Source organism: Stylophora pistillata, chromosome 2 (genome assembly GCF_964205215.1).
Source record: "Stylophora pistillata chromosome 2, jaStyPist1.2, whole genome shotgun sequence".
Lineage (NCBI taxonomy): Eukaryota > Metazoa > Cnidaria > Anthozoa > Scleractinia > Pocilloporidae > Stylophora > Stylophora pistillata.
The window spans coordinates 49,247,108-49,264,877 of NC_142520.1; the positions used below are offsets into that span (position 1 = coordinate 49,247,108).

The 17,770-nt window shown below is 38.6% G+C and overlaps 3 protein-coding genes and 1 pseudogene across 7 annotated transcripts in view; all 4 read left to right on the forward strand.

Annotated features, from left to right (window-relative positions):
* Positions 1–956: 956 nt before the first annotated feature.
* Positions 957–6,042, forward strand: LOC148740056 (uncharacterized). Its single transcript, XM_088748104.1, has 4 exons — positions 957–1,701; positions 1,975–2,089; positions 4,408–4,502; positions 4,648–6,042. Exons 1-4 carry the CDS (start codon positions 1,372–1,374, stop codon positions 5,305–5,307), a joined length of 1,200 nt encoding a protein of 399 aa, XP_088604230.1. The 5' UTR covers positions 957–1,371; the 3' UTR covers positions 5,308–6,042.
* Positions 6,043–7,332: 1,290 nt separating this feature from the next.
* LOC148740057 (uncharacterized) lies at positions 7,333–10,064 on the forward strand (annotated as a pseudogene).
* A 3,862-nt stretch (positions 10,065–13,926) lies between these two features.
* LOC111346751 (uncharacterized) overlaps positions 13,927–17,770 on the forward strand; it is an 18,039-nt gene continuing 14,195 nt past the window's right edge. The window contains exon 1 of the mRNA XM_088748129.1: positions 13,927–14,413. The gene's annotated coding sequence lies outside the window, so the exon portion shown is untranslated. The remainder of the gene's footprint in view (positions 14,414–17,770) is intronic.
* Positions 14,424–17,770, forward strand: part of LOC111347619 (hemolin-like) — a 4,146-nt gene continuing 799 nt past the window's right edge. Inside the window, exons 1-3 of one of the 5 annotated variants that reach the window (XR_015996416.1) lie at positions 14,424–16,549; positions 16,692–17,016; positions 17,397–17,672. Coding sequence is in view for 4 of the 5 variants with exons in the window: in XM_088748118.1 (XP_088604244.1) it covers positions 16,336–16,549; positions 16,692–17,014 (537 nt within the window). In the remaining variant the exon portion in view is untranslated. Of the gene's footprint in view, positions 16,558–16,691; positions 17,017–17,396 lie in introns of all 5 variants that reach the window. The other 4 variants (XM_088748120.1, XM_088748121.1, XM_088748118.1 and 1 more) reach the window with 4 other exon arrangements.

Below are 17,770 nucleotides of genomic sequence, written 5' to 3' on the forward strand. Positions count from 1 at the left end.
ATGGTTGTTAAATTGGGGCGCTAACTAAAAGCGTTAATGTACGAAAAGTCTGCCACTGCCTATCACATCAGTCATATTTTTTAGATGTATTTTAAAAAGTGAAGCCTGTTTTTCACGGTACTTCCCTTCAGTTTTTCGTTTGTGTTTTTGGTAGGATGGTTTCATTGCTGGGCTGTTGCAGATGAAGGTGATCCAATTGTTATTATCTTATTGGTTACATCGTAAACTCAATATTTTTTCTGGTTCAGGCATTAACTTTCACCCACTTTTGAGTGCAATGAAGATCTTTTTTTCGAGGGCACAGGAGTGCGGGAAAATATTTATAGCCTGTACTTCTTAGGTAAAGTGTTCAAAATCGTTGCCAATGATAATACGAGTTCTCTTAAGAGATAGTTGATCCTTTTTAAGGAGAGCAACGATAAAAGTGACACTTGCTAAGCTGTCAATCCTCATGCATCAGTAGAATATTGGTAGAGCGCTGCTCTAGTATCGCAGAGCTCAGTGGTTTGATTCCCGCGCAGGCTTGATTTTTTTCAGGTCTGATTTTCGCTATTGAATAAATAGCGCTGTCTACTGCAAGGATCGTGCATCATACGTATCTAATACCGCAGTTCAAAATATATGAACTTCATATATTTATTGTATCTGAACATCTAACAGCTTTACAATGTACACACTTACATAATGTTGTCTCTTAATTTCAACAAGAAACAAATAAAATAAAATAAAATAAATAAAATTAAAAATTCTTAGTTGAACCCATAACTTTTCTTTACTTAATTTTTATTCACGGTCTGCGATGGGAATAAGTTAGCTGTAATTTGAAGACTTGAGAATCTAAAAGGTTCCGAGCCGAGATGATACATATATCTTAACATATTTTTCAAAATTTGGGCCTTGTTATCTCTTTTTCCTGTCTATGAGTTGTACGAGACCCTTTATTCCACATTTGAACGGTGCAAATTTGATATGAAAGGGAAACGGGAAGCTAGATTAGCGAGCGAGATCAGGATAGGCCAGAAGTTTCTCGTCAAATTGTTCAAAATAGCAGGATTTACTCGGGGGCAAATGATGGATCTTCTGGTTTTCTTACTCTCCTGACTCGATGGCATAAAAATCAGTTAATTGTAGTTCACTTTACATCTCGCCTGAACTTGTTCTTTAAGATCTCGGTTACACAGGATACGTCGATTCCATCTTACACAGAAACCAAGCAAATATTCATTTATTAGATTACCGCATGTGGCTTCTCTCTTTAAATTTGTTCAACGTCGATAATTAAGAATTTTTCAATGGTGTTGTACTGTTTCAACTTCCAATAAAGTTAACACCTGCATCAACATCTCACTCAGTTAATGATATGTTTTAGAAATGGCGGTCATGGAAGGTTTCTTCCTCTTACTATTTCAAGGACTCGCCATCCTTTTTGCTAAAGAAGACTTGACGCATTCTCGTTCAGCGTTGTTCGCCACTAAGGAGAGCAAGCGCCTTGATGGTCATGCTGTGAAACAGTTTCGATCTTCCACTCAAATATCATGCAGTCTTTCATGCCTCAAAAACTCCTGGTGTACTTCAACAAACTTCGAAGAAACATCCGAAAAGGACGATAAAGGAACTTGTGAACTGAACAAGCATGGGATCCTCGACGGAAATGCCCAGTTTTATGATCAAAAAGGCTTCACTTTTTCTACGATGCTCAAGGTATAGTTTTGTTATTGCTTTTTCCCTTGTTTTTGTTTTTTATTTCGTTTCTTTGTTTTCTTTGTTTTCTTTCCTTAACACGTACAAGAAGAAAGAAGTTGTTATTTTCAATTGTAAAGGAACATCGCAATTTCATGTATACTGGTTTGAAATTTCCATGATTTATCGAGTGATTACATACATGGAAACAACTGCAGCTGAACAAGAAGAGTTCTAGTCTATTTTGTTAATTAAATATGCCTGTTAAACGACAATACATGTTTGCCTTTTTAGGGATGTCTCATGACAGGCTGTCGTAATGGTGGTTCTTGTTTGTTTCATGAGAAGAACCAAAAATTTTCATGTTCCTGCATACATCCGTGGACTGGAGATGACTGTCAAATTATTGGTACGATTGCATTTATTTATTATTATTATTTTTTTTTTTTGTAAAAGCTGTAGAACACGCCGAAGTAATGTAAGTGCTCAATGGAGCCGAACATGTAAATAGCCGCTCCTCAAGCAAAATCCAGCTGGCTGGCGCATCTTAGAATAAGACAGAACTCTTTCACTCTCTGGACAAAAAATGAAATAACAACAGCTTTTGAAAAAACTTCATAACGGGAATTGAAACCGGAATCGGTTCTAAATACAGAATATTTTGTTCCCCTTAGGTCATGATCCAAAAGTTCATGAATATGCTGTCGCCACTAAGTATAAAATACGAGAAAAATAGCTTTTAATGAGGAATATATACACCCGTTAAAAATTATAGCCAGCGCGCTTGATGATTCCGCCGCTTCACCAGTGTTTTTGATGGTGATACATTATCGCCCCTGTGCATACCGTTCCTCTGACTATTGAAAAAACGTATTTGCGAGAATATTTTTTACTTGATTCGTCTTGAAAACTGTGCAAACTTACACAATCTGACCGATGAAAACGGAAGATTCAAGCTGTCTGTGATCATAATCTAGCATGAGAGAACGTTAATATTCATTCCTCAAATACGTTACTGCCTCCCATGGTCGCTACAGGGATCTTTGTTTTTTCAAAACAAGATTTCAAGAATTAAACTTAGTAAGTCACTTCAATGGATCGGCTTATTTCTTTTGTTATGTTTTGTTTTCTCACACGCGCAAATTTCGGTAAGGGGAGGTGTATTATATTTTTTGTTTTTAATTTTCATCCCACAGGAGAGGGGTTCTAAACGTAGATGAGAGGACATCGTAATTGTTGCATAATCAGCAATTTACGCCGCCATTTACGTTTTATCAAAATAGAATCGTTGTTGCTACCAAAAGGCGAGTCTTTACGTTGCCGCTTACAGCAATGATTACAAACGCTGGATCGGAAGGAGAGGTTTGAACTTATGAAGAACCAACAAAAATAGAAGCTTACAAAATGCAGAAATATAAAACTGAAAGGCGGCTAAAGCGAACGCGATGAACATAATAACTAGGATGTTAGATTGTATCGGCGCTGTAGGCCCCGAAAAGGCAACTCTAAACCAGATGTTCTCTTAAGACAAGATGTTCTCTCGATGAAATCAACGATGAAACTAAAAAGCTAGAATATTAACAACACGTATTTTATACCGAACGCGGGAAAGAAAGACTAAACGTATTCTCGAAGGAACGCTAATGAACTGCAAAAAAATGGGGAGAATGCTAAAATTCTACAATCGTTATAATTAGTGTACATTGCAGTGTGACCGTAATATATGCAGAATGCTAGCAGGTATAAAACTCGTAAATTTTGGCTCTACATTTTATTACTTGAATTAGTGTGTGCGCGAATAAAGAACTTTTTTTTCAGAACCGAGTAGTTAACAGTAATATTCAATAGTTGACAAAGTGCTATGGTATGCAAAGCATACTCTTCGAACTCAGAGAGTAAAATTCGTAGAGCGAGCATGTGCTGTCGTGTTGTGATGGTGTGTAAAAGGATAGGCAGCCATTAAAGATAAAAACCGATCGGAAGAAAACTATTATTACACGTTATTACACTGGCGACGAGGATTTATTGAGCCCGTGGTTGTTAAATACCGCTTTAATTCTGCCGTTTGATCCCATGACGATCAAAATTCTCTTGCTCACCAATGGCAAAAGTGGTTCAAAAGCTTCAAAGTATTATCCGACGCAGCTGGCTGCAAAAGCAACAAACAACGCCAATTGTTTCTCTTTACTGACCCGCGGCATCTGATATTCAAGACGCCTTCTGCGCGTTATCATGATCCGATGCATGAACTGATTAACTTGAAAACGGCCGCACTCTGTCGGCTCAAATTTTGCCAAGAAACATAAGGAAGGCGAGACCATCGCACAAGTCGTTACAATCTATCGGATTGTAACGTTGTGCCCATCCAGAAAGTCGTAGAATAAGATTACACTGTCCATGTATTGTTATTAAAAACACGAAAAAGATGGGCAATTTTTTATCTACGTGGTTGTACCCTCAGATGCGAATGCTTTCATCCAGCTGTAAAGTGAAAATGTTTAAAAAACGGAAATAAATCGAAGTAGAGAGATTAGAAAAGGGGTTATTTCGGTACTAGGGGTGCTCTTAAAGAAACTGGAAAATGCATCAAGAAGAAAATTGTTAGGTTTGAAAATTCTCGTAACTAGAAGGCACAAAAAAGTGGCTTCAAAGCCGTGATACTGGAATTAAATGATACTATACTCCACTGAGGCGAACTTTAATGTTGTTGTTGGATTTATTCTACAGTCGCCAACTCATGTAGTGAAGTGGCTCAAATAATGAATAGGGAGCAGTTACTGGGTGGTGAATACTGGCTAAAAATTGGGAATGTGGAATTACAGGTAAGCAGTGAAAGTAAATAAAGGGTAAAGCACGAATTGAATTTGTACCAGTATTGCAGGTGAAGGTTAAAATAACCAAGCCTTTTAATCCCACCTATGCTTGGCGATACAAACAAATTAGACTTCAATGTTCTTTCTTTAATAGGTTTACTGCCACATGGCTGACAACAACCAAGACTGGACTCTTATCGCTCGATTCTCAAACAGCGATGGTAAGAATTGGATGCGCGACGATGGGAGATGGTGGTATGACCAGCCAACTGCTACTGGAACAACAAATAACCCATCCATGAACAACGATATGATCTCACCAGCATTTTGGTTGGTCAGCGGTAGAGAAATAAAGATCACGCGCAGTGATGACCTCAGCCACACTCCTCTGTTGCAGACCACAGGTAACTGTTTGGGTGGTCAAACATTCCGATCTAAAATCACAAGTTATGACGACTTTAGAAATGGTAAAGTCTGGGCCAGTGGTCAGTGTCTGGGAAATTGTACGATTCAATATGGCGGACAGTACAAGTCAACAGACGGGTTTCAACAGGCTGAGTGCAGTGGAAGCATTCAAAGCGCCAACAAGATCGGCTTCTGGTGTGACTGGGGTACTGGTGATGGATCAGTGATGATGATTGGTGGAGGAGGAAGTAACTGTGCACGTGCAGATCATGGGATTGGAATCACAGAAACTGGTGCTGCCTCCTTTGTTGAAGACGGTGGCGTTGACACTGAATACGACTTTGGTTATGATGCTAGGACCTACAGCGCTCCATCCCAGTCCTACTCGTTGAACTTATGGATCCGTTAGAAATAGTCAGTTCTTTTTTTAAAAAAAAACTTAATTTGTAGAAGATGATATTATTCATTTAATGTCACATTGTGGTGCAAGTTAGATGAACATTTTAAAATGGTCAGTAATAGCGTATCTTTTTCCTCTCTTAGAAAAGATAAAATAGCTTGATCATCACCCCAGCCGCAACGCTACAGTCTTTGAATATCTTAAAATCTTCACCGACAAAAATTTAAATACCATAAAAACTTTTTGATAAAATCACATTTGATAGAATGTTTTTAAGTCAGACTCACAACACAAATGCGAAGCATCCATTAATGATTGCATACATTAGGGATGTCAGAAATAAGATGTGCAAGGTAAGTAACAAGTTTTAATGAATTATTTCGTCAATAAATTGCTGAAGCTATATCGAGCACTACATCTTATATTGGATAAGCGTAAAGAAAACGATTAAATGACTAAATTAATGTTTTGATAAATGAGGAAATAAAAACCAATGCAAAAAAGGGCTGCGTAAGACAAAGAAGTCAATTCAACTCATGAGAGTAATCAAGAAATTATTAATTGAAATTATTGGTGCATAACTATAAAACAGTTTAAAAAAGTCAAATAAAGTCTAAAGTATCTAAATTATTCTCGTGTTTTCTACCAACTTGTCAACAGAGATGATAGCAAAATAGAAGCCACTGATTGATTGGACATCTTATGGTCCCGCAAACAAGAAGAAATCCTGGAACTAGAGCTAAGGTACCGGTCGTTTTTAACGCTGAAAAAGGGGGAGGAGAAGGTGAATTAAGGGAAAGGAAGGATTGGGAGGATTTTTTTTGTGTCACAATGAAACTTACCCGATCCCCCTAAGGCTCTGTAGTATTCTAATGATCCGGCTCATTGGTAGTCAATTTTCTATGGCGCCTTCCTCAAACTCTGTTAAAGACGACTGATCCCCCTCCGTTTCCACAGGAAACCAAGTTGTGGGTAGGGTAAAACTCCCTTTTCATTCTTGAAAATTAACTTCAGCCATCCCAGGATCATAAACTAGATATATAGAATGATTTTTTTTTTGTAACTCAAGTGTAGCTTTCAATCATTTATTATCTCCAAAAGCGACAAGTCCCTTTTGCCGCTCCGGAAAAAGGAAAATTTCTTTGCAGTTTGCATCGGAGCGAAAACATTGTCCATCGATAGTGATGGGGATTCCTTTGAAAGAGAGAGATTCAGTGGCGTAAGTCTATTTCTATCAAAGTTGCCGTGGGCGCTATTTCGCGAATAATATCGCCGACAGTCAATCACTATCCGCCTAGCATTGGACTTCGAAAGTTGGTAAGCTGTTTTGCGTTTCCAGTGTTCGTACCCCTCCCTCTCCTTTGCCTAACCTGTATATAACTGACACAAACAGCTTCATATTCACGCGTGCCACACATAACCTGCTCGACCTGACCTGCTATAAACTGTATCTACTCCTTACTTTCTTCCAGTAGCAGCGCCCACAGGAAAATAGTGTCAAATGGTTACTTTAACGTGATCGTATAACAGCCTTCGCAGGTGTGAATTATAAACAAGTTGTAACCAAACACCAACAAACAAACACCTACAGAACAAGAAACAACTAAGTCCCGATTAAATAAAAACAAGATGCTAAAAACAAGTTCTTCAAAAAAAAAATTATTTAATATGTGTAGGTCACATTCCGATAAGATCGAAACGTGTTTATTAAAATGCGTCTTCAAACAAACTTATGTTGTAAAATATCTCGGCGTGAAAGAAATAAGCTCCCATTCTGTTCAATAAGAAAAATTAAATATGAAATTAAATATCCCAAATTAATGTTTATTAAGCTTTAAAACTGTTTGTTTTTACAAGGATAGCGCGCATGATTTTCACGCGTTTTTTTACAGCTTTTTTATTTTACAGTTTGAATTAAAAAAGCTGATTTTCCTTATGTGATACCTTTAAACTCATTTATAGCGGCCTTCCAAGTAACTTGCGCGCATTTAAGTTAGTTAACTGAGACGCAAATCAGCGTGCAAACGACATCTAATGGCGGCCTCACTTGGTATCTTGAGGGAAGTCTCTGAGGCAGCATGGTCTAGGACAAAATCATTACAAAGGCAATTGAACTCCGAACGCGAAAAACTTCTCGAGAACTACGATGAATGTACAGCAAAAAAAGTTTGGAGAGGAACTCGAAGACAAATGAAGCGATTAGAATTTGACTTGTTGCGTATTGCCCGTCGCAAATTTACAGTGGCCACACCTTACAATCCAGTGCAACAAGAAACGTGCCATATCCCTCAACACGAAGGATTGGAAACTAAAAGACGGCGTTTTACCAGAAATGGCCCTCTTACAACTGCATCACACTCTAATCATCAAGCCAGTTTACCGCAAGAAAGCGTTGAGAAAATTCCAGATCTACACCCTATCAATTTGACATCTTGTGATCTCTCGGATGCGGAATGTTCCCTTTTGATGAAAGGTCTAGCATTTTGCCCGACGCCGAAGGATGTCAACTGGCAGAAAACCATCGATGAACTCGATAAATTTGACAGACGAACTCGACTTGCTGTATTCCATTACGGCAGAAATCCAGACGAAAACAATCACCCAGCTGATGACCGTTTCCCAACAATCCCATCCACAAGTGATTGGATGCCTCCAAAGTCGAGTTTCCCCGAGGTTGAACTTTTCTTAAACAACGTTAAGAAGGACATTCTCGAACCCAAGAACTTGAGAAAAGCCAAAGACAACGTGACGAGGGAGGAGAGATCAGCCCTAGGTAAACTTAAAGCTAGTGACCATGTATTTAGAATTCAAGATAAGGGATCTAGATTTGTTATTATTTCCCAAAATGAGTACCAAGATAAGATGTTAAGGCAGCTTAACAATGATCTCCATTATACTAAGCTTAACCAGGACCCCACCATTGAGCATTTTGATAAAGTCAAAATTTGGGGACAGAAATGGTTTAGTGAAGGACAGATTAGTCAGGAGATTGCCACTTGGGTTGCCAATTTGGAACCAAAACCGGGAGTGGCTTTTGGCAATGTGAAGACTCACAAAGAGGGCAACCCTCTCCGCCTAATTACATCTTGCTGTGGAACGGCAATCGAAAGAGTTTCTGCTTTTAATGAATTTTATCTTAAGCCTCTCGCCCAAAATCTACCCTCGTTTGTTAAAGATACCACTGATCTTATCAACAAGATCCAAACATTTAATTCTGAGAAAGGTCCTTTACCACCTGGGTGTCTGTTGGTCTCCTGGGATTTGGTGGCTATGTTTCCTAATATTGATAATAACTTAGGCATTTCAGCTGTTAGAAAAGCTCTTGATTCTAGATCGATCCAATTTCCATCCACCGAATGCATTGTTGAGGCAATCGAAATTTGTCTCCAACCTAAGAATTGTCCATTTTCGGGGAAACAGTTTGTGAAAAAACATGGTGCGGCTATGGGCCCCAAAAACGCATGCAGTTATGCCGACTTGGCTATGGGATTAATTGATGAGAAAGCTAAATTTGGAGGTGGTGTGAAACCATTGTTATAGTGGAGATATAGGGATGATGTTTTCGATGTTTGGACACATGGTTTGCCTAAGTTATTAGAGTTTACAGAGTACATCAATTCCCTCTATCCCACTATCAAATTTGAGCTGGTGTACTCTGAGCACACCCTCCATGTCCTGGATCTCACACTGCACCTTCAAGACGGGTTCATAATTACTGATATTTATGCTAAGCCTACAGATAGCCATCTTTATTTACCCTTTTCCAGTTCCTACCCGGCACACTGTAAAAGGGTAATTCCCTACGGAGTTGCTTTACGCATTAGACGTAACTGTTCTACGGACGAGTCCCTTTACAAGAGTTGTGTTGAATATAAAGGGTATCTTAAAACCCAGGGTTATAATGCAGATTTGGTAGGCAATCAATTTGACAGAGCGCTGAGAATTGAAAGATCAGTACTCCTCAAGAAAAATGTCAAGTCCAACAAAAAAGTATTTCCGTTAGTCCTCGACTACAATCCTATCCTCCCTGATATTTAGAGGGTTATCCAAAAGCATGCTTATCTCTTAAGATCGTCACCTGAGTTATTGGAAATTTTTCCATCAGAATCGATTTTTCCAGCATATCGCCGTACCAAAAACCTCGAAGACATTTTGGCGCCTTCTAGATTTTGTATGAGTGGGAAAGTTAGTCAGGCAGAGAAGGAAACGGGAGGTTGTTTTAAATGCTCCTCTAGATGCGACCTTTGTAAGAATTTTTAATTCAAGATTACAAATTTAGGAGTTTTTCTACAGGCCGAGCCTATATGATTTGCCAAAACATGTCTTGCTCTTCCAGAAATGTTGTTTACTTGGCCTCGTGCAAGAAATGCAGTTGACAATACGTAGGTTCTACTTCCACTGAATTCAAAGTGCGTTTTCGCAATCACAAGTCATCTATGCGAACGAACAAAAAAACGTGCGAGTTTGCAGTCCACTTCAATTGTACCAAACACGAAATTTCTGAAATTAATTTTATTGTTATTAAGAAAATTATCAGCCAAGGGGATGCAGCTTATATTGATAGATTATTACTTACGAGAGGGGCCTACTGGACCGCACAACTATGTACACTCAGTCCCCACGGACTTAACAAAAGACTCGAATTTAGATCCAAACATCGCGTCCGCTATAATGCTTAATTAGGGCATCATTTACACAATGTAATTGAGTTCTTCGCAACCATTCGTGGTTATTTCGCCTATTGCACATTCTTGCCTTTTACTCATTATTATATCCTATTATTTAGGTTTAGAATGCATTACGCAATACTATTTTTATTTCTTATGTTTAGCATAAATTCAGGTCATTCTGTAAACCTACTAAGATTTTTAGTTTCTAATTTCTGTGTAAATACGTTCGACCTGAAGAAGGCCGAAGGCCGAAACGTCGCCACATTAAAGCTGGAACAGTTAAAAGTTTGCTTCATGTTTCATCGTTTTACACTTAACATTTTCATTGAAGCACTGTATCCTCCGCGGATCCTTCTACTGGGAGCTCATCATTTGGTTTTCCTTTTTATTCTGTTTGATGTATAATTATACTTCAAGATTTAGGTTACTTGAACTTTTACTGCAACTCTGAGTTTCATGCCTCTTGCGAAGCAATCGTCAGGCAACTGCCAGAAATAACGGTTACAATCCACCGCAATTTAAAAAGACAGAACAATGTGTACATACGCGCGCAATATACTGCACGCGCTATCGTAACGTTACGTTCTTTAACAGGAACTTCCTGACATGTCTGCAACAGGATGTCAGCTCATTTCTTTTGTTTAAACTTGCCATTTGCGGTTTACAAATGATAAAATACTTTTCCCACAAACACAAATTGCATCCCTTAGCTACATTGGTATACGAACTAGCTTTTTCACCTTGCGTCCCTTAATATTGAACTTAGTGTCCTTATCTTCAAGACTCCATATATATTTACTAAGTTCAGTAGCATCCCTGTAACGTTCGTTTCGGAATGAACACAAGTGGTTCCTGTAACGCATTTTAAAAGCGGTGTCACAGAGACCAATGTACGTTTCCTTTGCGGTTTCTGTGGTGACCTCTGCCTGGTAAATTATGCTTTCCATGTTGCAGCTTCCATCCATGGGGCATATGTCAGGTTTCCTACAGTTGCAGCTTTTCCTAGCTCGGTCATTAGTGCGTGCGAGTTTCAGGATTTCAGATTTGTCATAGTTAGATATGACAGTTTTAATACTGCCCATGCAGCTGTAGCTCAATTTAAGGGTGTTTCGGTTGCAGATTTTGTGAAGAGGATTAGTTTTGGTGAAATGCTTATCAATAGGTGCAAGGAAGCATTTTCCGACGTTAGTTTCCACGTTCTTGCTATATGGTGGGTTAAACCATGTAATGTTCCGCTGTCTGTTTCTTCGTGGACGTGGTGCCTGGTTTGATGCGGCTTTGAATGACAGGGTGTAGCCATACCCACTTTTTTTGAGAGCTTCTCGGTAAATAGGTTTAGCGCTATAGAAGCATTTCCTGTCGGAGGATATCTCGAAGAGCCTCCATTGATTGATTCCGGGATGTTGTGCAGAATGAATGGTGGGTGGTTGGATTTTTTATGCTCGTACAGGGGGATGTTGGCTTCCTTAGTAAAAGGGTAATACTTCCCACTTGAGAGGTCAAGGTGACATCTAGAAAATTGATTTTGGTGATGCTAGCCTCGACTGTGATTTTTAAGTTATTGTCGCGGAAGACTTTGCAATAACCTTTCTTGATATTCTCTATTTCCTGCGGTGTTCCATTGAGGGCAACCAAACCATCATCCCGGCATAAACCAATATTTTGACCATACTTCTCAGTAAGAATTGATAAGAGAAAGCATCCAACCAGCTCACACGTTTCTGCTCCATCGAAGGACCCCATGGTAACATCAAAGAGGTTGCTAGCAGATTTTTTCTCCCATGGGCAATCATCGTTAATTAGCAGAGATCGTTTTGCGTGCAAGATAATTTCACGCTCATGGCTGTTGATTGAGCAGTATTTAGAGGCAAAATCTAGTGCTTTGGAAAGCAGCTTCTCAGTTATGGAGGGATAGAATTCACAAACGTTGAAACAGATGAAAGAAAGAGAGCTCTTGTTTTCTAAACTATTAAACCATTTTAAGACACTTGAGGTGTTTTTCCACTGGTTTACTTTACTGCCGGTGATGATAGCGTTGCTAATTTCATCGAGGATATGGTCACTGATTTTCCCAATTTCAGGCTTAGAAGGGTTCATTAAGCGGCATGATGGATTGTCTTGAAAATTGGGCTTATGATCTTTCAACGCGATGAGTACATCTTCCTTAGCCAATTTCTTATTATATTGCGTATATTATATTATATTTATATTTATATGTATATTCATTATATTTCTCAGTATATTGCGCACGCATGTACACATTGTTCTGTCATTTTAAATCTCGGTGGATTGTAACCGTTATTTCTGGCAGTTGCCTGAGAATTGCTTCGCAAGAGGTATGAAACTCAGAGTTGCAGTAAAAGTTCTAGTAACCTAAATCTTGAAGTAAAATTACCCATGTATGTATGTATATATGGCTTAGACGATACCACAAAGGTTGGGTCGTTTGGGGTGACCGTCTCGGTTCTCCCCCATCCTAGCATTAGCACTGCACTGATGAGGCCCAGAAGGCCGAAACAGTACTGTCTGCAGTTAGTTATATATATATATATATTATATATATATATAACTTAGTTATATATATATATATATATATATATATATATATATATATATATACATACATGGATGATACTGCAGTTAGTTATATATATATATATATATATATATATAACTAACTGCAGACAGTACTGTTTCGGCCTTCTGGGCCTCATCAGTGCAGTGCTAATGCTAGGATGGGGGAGAACCGAGACAGTCACCCCAAACGACCCAACCTTTGTGGTATCGTCTAAGCCATGCCAGAGTGCTCAAACTAGAGTAAACCAGCGAGCATGCGCAATTGCAACGGCAATGACTCATCCTAGATAGAGTGCTCAATTTGTGCTTTGGAAAGCAGCTTCTCAGTTATGGAAGGATATATGTATAAATGTAAAAACTTTACCCTCGAGTTGGAGAGTGCTCTACAATCATGGAGCTTTATAATCAATTGTGTACGAAAATAAAAATTAAAACTTTGCACTACAGAACTGTCTCGCAAGGGTCTGGTGGTCCTCTCTCGTCAGGTGCATAAAACACCGGTTGACTAAGTTGAACGTTCCTTTTATAAGTCGATGGTTCAAGCATGTCTTATCAAGTATTTGGTTGAGTGCCGGCACGCACTCGCCAGTTCATTCATTTTGTTCAGGGTGCCCGCCCTTGGTCTGCATATGATTGTAAGATTCGTAATTTCAAGTTGTTAGATTTTCCTAAAGTGACTAAGATAGAGTTTGTAACTGGTCAAAGAACAAAATATAATAGGGTAGGGGTTTATGTGAGGCAAGTGGCACAAACCCAGGATACCCAAGTCCCCCCCTTTTGAGGGGGGGCAACATCAAAACACAATTTTCCTTCGTCGAGAAAAATACCAAACAGCTGAGGATTTCCAGGTTTCTGAACGTTTTGTGAACTAATAAAAAACCAAACTCGAATGTATCACTAACAATCCTTGAACTAATAATTTTGCTAAACAGAAGCACTCAGTTAGTTTACATTGTGGCTGAAAAGCCCCTAAGGGGGAGCTTCAATTTAGTTTTTTTGTTTTCTTTTTTTTTTTAATAATTTTGCTAGCAGCACTAGTCGCCGCAAGCATCTAGGTATGGACGGACGTGATGATCTTTCAAACGAATACAATACCAATCTATTGGAGGGATGGTGAGGTAGAAAGATATTTTTGAAACGCAGTGCGTCGCTTTGAGTTACAATACTGAGAACCTTAAACATACATTTTGGTCTTTGTTTTATTTATTTTTATCAGTTGCACGAGAACCCAATATTCCAATCATGAACAGCATTGATTTCATATAAAAGGGAAAAAGGGAGAACAGTTTGCGAGATTAGCGCAGACCAGAAGTTGCTCGTCAAATTGACGTGATCAAAAAACCAAAATTTATCCCAATTACCGACATTTATCACCTTCAAGACCACACACATTTTGAAAACCGGTTTCATTGTGGAGTCGGGTCAGCCCTCTGGACTCTTACCCTCGTGACGCGTGACAGAAGAATCAGTAACGGTTTACTTTACATCTTGCCTGGGCGTGTTCTTTATGATATCAGTTACACAGGACGCCTGAACCTTCAGCACAAGTATACAAGTCGTGTCACGCAGCGATTGAGTTTATTAATCAGGAAAGCTGTTCACTCGAATTCCCTTGAAGCTGCACGGATGGACCCGACAAAGAAACCTGCCGCAAAATGCTCGAGCGATGCTTTTCGCAGAGGCTCTTCGGTTGTTTCTTTCTTTTCAGTTCTACTGCTTGTCGCGCTGTTCTTAAGGATGGAAATAATGAACAGGAAAACGGAGATGAACGAACTTCGCATCTCAGCCGTTGAAAGTCACATGAAGTTGTACGCTTTGACGAATAAAGAAAATGAAAACGTCGGGGATAAGACCAAAAACGTCAACAGGTAAGCAAAAACCTGCTTAATTACATCGAAGGAAAGTAGACATAGCTAATCTTTAGCAAGAACATAATTTTACCATAGTCCTTAATTAAGCGTGTGTTCCTAGCAAGACAAAATTTAAAATTACTTAATTGATTTAGCCGCCCTCAGACCTGGCGTTAATTCATGATCGAGCTCCAGATGTTTGAACTTAAAGTATTGATCTGATTAAGGTCACGATAGGCTTTCGTCAACAAAGAAGCTTCATGCATTATTTTGGCGAGATGAATAGTTCAATATTTGCTGTACAGTGGGATTATAATCTTATACCAGACGCGTAAGACCGCAAACAAATGATATGCAGATATGAAATTTCCACCCGTACAAAAAGTAATATAAATTTGCTACGGTAGAAGGAAAGATTTTGAAAAAAACATTTAAGGATCAAAAGCAGAGCTATTAATTTAAACATGACGTTTTAGCGGCGACGACATGTCACTATTATAAAAAGCAATTAAGAAAATACTTCCTCTTCGGTTTTAAAAATTTCAGGGAACGGCCATTGATACGCGGACTGCAGAGGGGTATTTTCACATTTCCATAAATCCCTTTTAAATGAAGCACAAATTATCACATCCATTCATTGGCAAAATACCAATCCTCACTCCATGCTCTCCCTTAAATCCTGAATCCTCTTTTTCTTTAGATTTCATGCTATATTTGTTTAACATGTCAAACATTCTTCCTCCTCATCTTATCAATTTCAAAACAATCTAACACCTCCGGCTAACATTTCAAAGTTATTTAGTTATTCGTCAGAAAAACACCACTAATATTATACAAAGTCCTAAGCGGCTGGCGATCTTTATCTTAAGCATTCGAGAACAGACCATATGAAAAATTCTTTTTTGAGACTGGGTGTAAGTATCTAGAATAGTATTCCTACCTTTCTTCCTTCTATACCTAAGTATAAACTAAAAGAGTATTCTTTAGACAGACGCTGAACACTTTGATGCGAGAGGATACTTATGTTGACGTCAATACTTTAATTGATAAAATTAAATAATTATAATCTTTTTAGCTAATTATGCTGTTGTTTTTGTCTTTTTTTTTTTTTTTTTTTTCGCGTGTGATTTTATTCCGGGTGTATCTTGTAATACCAAATTGGCTTATCTATAAGCTATCGCACTGTTTTTCTTTGTTCGTTTAGAGGTACGCATGCTCTCCAAGTTGTTTCCTCTGGTCAGTCAAACTTGTTATTGAAGAATTTATTTTAATGTTTGCTTCCCTCTCTCCTCGATTAGCTTCGCTACTTTGCGGGTAGGGATTGTATTATTGTATTTTAATTGCTAGGAATTAACAAATTTTGTTGTTTGTTAAAAAACAAACAAACAGAAAACAAACAAATCTCAACTCATGGCGACTAATATATGAGCATTTTGTGTTCGAGTTACCGTACCAAGACAATAAACAATCAACAACTTAGAAATCATCTCTTTTTTATTAATCTCTGCCATAGAATAAAAAAGGATAAACACATTTTTGCATCCATAAGAAGTCCGACTTACATTTCTTAATCCTAAATTAGAGAGTTTGAGAATAACGTTTACGGCAACCCCAAAAAACCAAGCTCTTATTTTCCTTGTTTTCCTTAATTCTTGGATTAACTCCGTAAAAAAAAAAAAAAAAAAAAAAAAAAAACTGCAAAACAATCTCTTGCTCCCAGTCTAAACAAATTATAACTTAATAGTTAAAATGATTGAAAGTAGATAGTGGCAGTTTGCAGCAATGAAATGTAGTTGTATTCATCCTCAGTATTAACGTATTTAACGTATTTACCGGTAGTTTTCGATATAACAAGCAGCAAATTTTGCCTCAGTTCAACACCAGACAGTAACAAATCTCTGACAATAGAGGACGTGCGAAGTGAGATCAATAAGCAAATCATGAACAGTCAAATGCAACCAGCATCTTTTTGTCAGCCGTCAGGGAAATTCTGCGTCCCAGGTTCTCCTGGTAAGAAAGGGAGCCGAGGTCCCCGAGGAAGACGAGGAGCGCAAGGACAGAAGGGAAAGAGAGGTGAGCAAGGTATAATGGGCTTACCTGAAAGACACGGCAAGCAAGGCATCAGGGGAGATAAAGGACTGGGAGGAGAAAAAGGTGAAAAGGTCTGCAAGCCCATTTTTCTATCAATTAACATTATTTTTGTTTCGCGTTCATAAAGAAGAGAAAATAAAAGCAATTAAGATTCGGTTTATCGATTTTTGTTTTTTGTTTCGTCTTCCAAATTTTCAATTTACAGGCACGTCTGGCCCCCGTGGAATGACAGGACAGAAAGGAGAACCAGGGGAAAGCGCCTCCTTGCCAGAGGTGACCATATCACCTAAGATTAAAACAGTAACTGAGAACCAGACTGCTAGATTCTATTGCTCGAGCAGACGACACCCAACACCTGTCGTGACCTGGAGCAAAGTCAGAGGCTTACTTGCTGGCGAACGAGTCAAAACCAACCAAAATGGCCGCCTTGAGGTTACAAAGTCGAATTTCAATGACTCTGGGGAGTACATGTGTTCAGCAGTCAGTGTTCTGGGGAAGGACACCAAGACTGCAAAGCTTTTTTGTTGAAGGTGAGGCCACGCTTTAAATTCATTAGGTAATCGACTCATGATATGAAGGAAACGGATTGAAAAGACTCGCAATTTGGCCTATTTACCTCAGCCTGATTGAGATAGTGATAATCCTTATGTTTTCTTTCTTTTCTTTTCTTTTCTTTTCTTTTCTTATCCTTCTCTTTTAATGGGGGATGAAATGTTACGGTAACCATACTTCAGTTGCAACAATTTCGCTAAGATGCAGGCATCGCAAAAGCAGAGAGCAACTGAGGAGAGGGGTTCTGTCGTCACTTAATCTGAGTTAAGTGTTCGTTAGGGTACGTTTTAGCAAAACCAGTAAGATTTTTGTTGGATAAAAAATCAGTGCTACAAACTACTTTCTGATCTTATTCAAGTCGCGCCAACCTTTAACAAAGTACCTCGTGCGTTTTTGGTCTTCAAAGAAGGAACAGTGGCCACAGTTACTTGTAAAGCCTCTAGTTATCCACCAGCTAAATTCACATGGTCGCGACCCTTGACTGATTTGGCAGAGGGCAGATGCAATATTAAGGAAGGAACATTAACCATTACAGATTTCTCTGTGGGAGACACTGGAACATACATATGTGCAGCTCACAACAAAGTTGGACGAAAAAGAGCCTTTACTACATTAGGTATCCAAAGGATACCAGGTAAATATGGCTATATATATGATCGATCATGAACATTAGCAAATCACATTTGTTGATCAGCGGTAATGAAATAAAAATCACACGTAGTGATGACCCTA

Excerpts from the sequence above, each read along its gene's own strand:
- LOC148740056 (XM_088748104.1), top strand. The coding sequence starts at position 1,372 with ATGGCGGTCATGGAAGGTTTCTTCCTCTTACTATTTCAAGGACTCGCC. Across the intron at positions 2,090-4,407 it reads AGATGACTGTCAAATTATTG|TCGCCAACTCATGTAGTGAA; the intron begins GTACGATTGCAT and ends TTTATTCTACAG. Across the intron at positions 4,503-4,647 it reads TTGGGAATGTGGAATTACAG|GTTTACTGCCACATGGCTGA; the intron begins GTAAGCAGTGAA and ends TTTCTTTAATAG.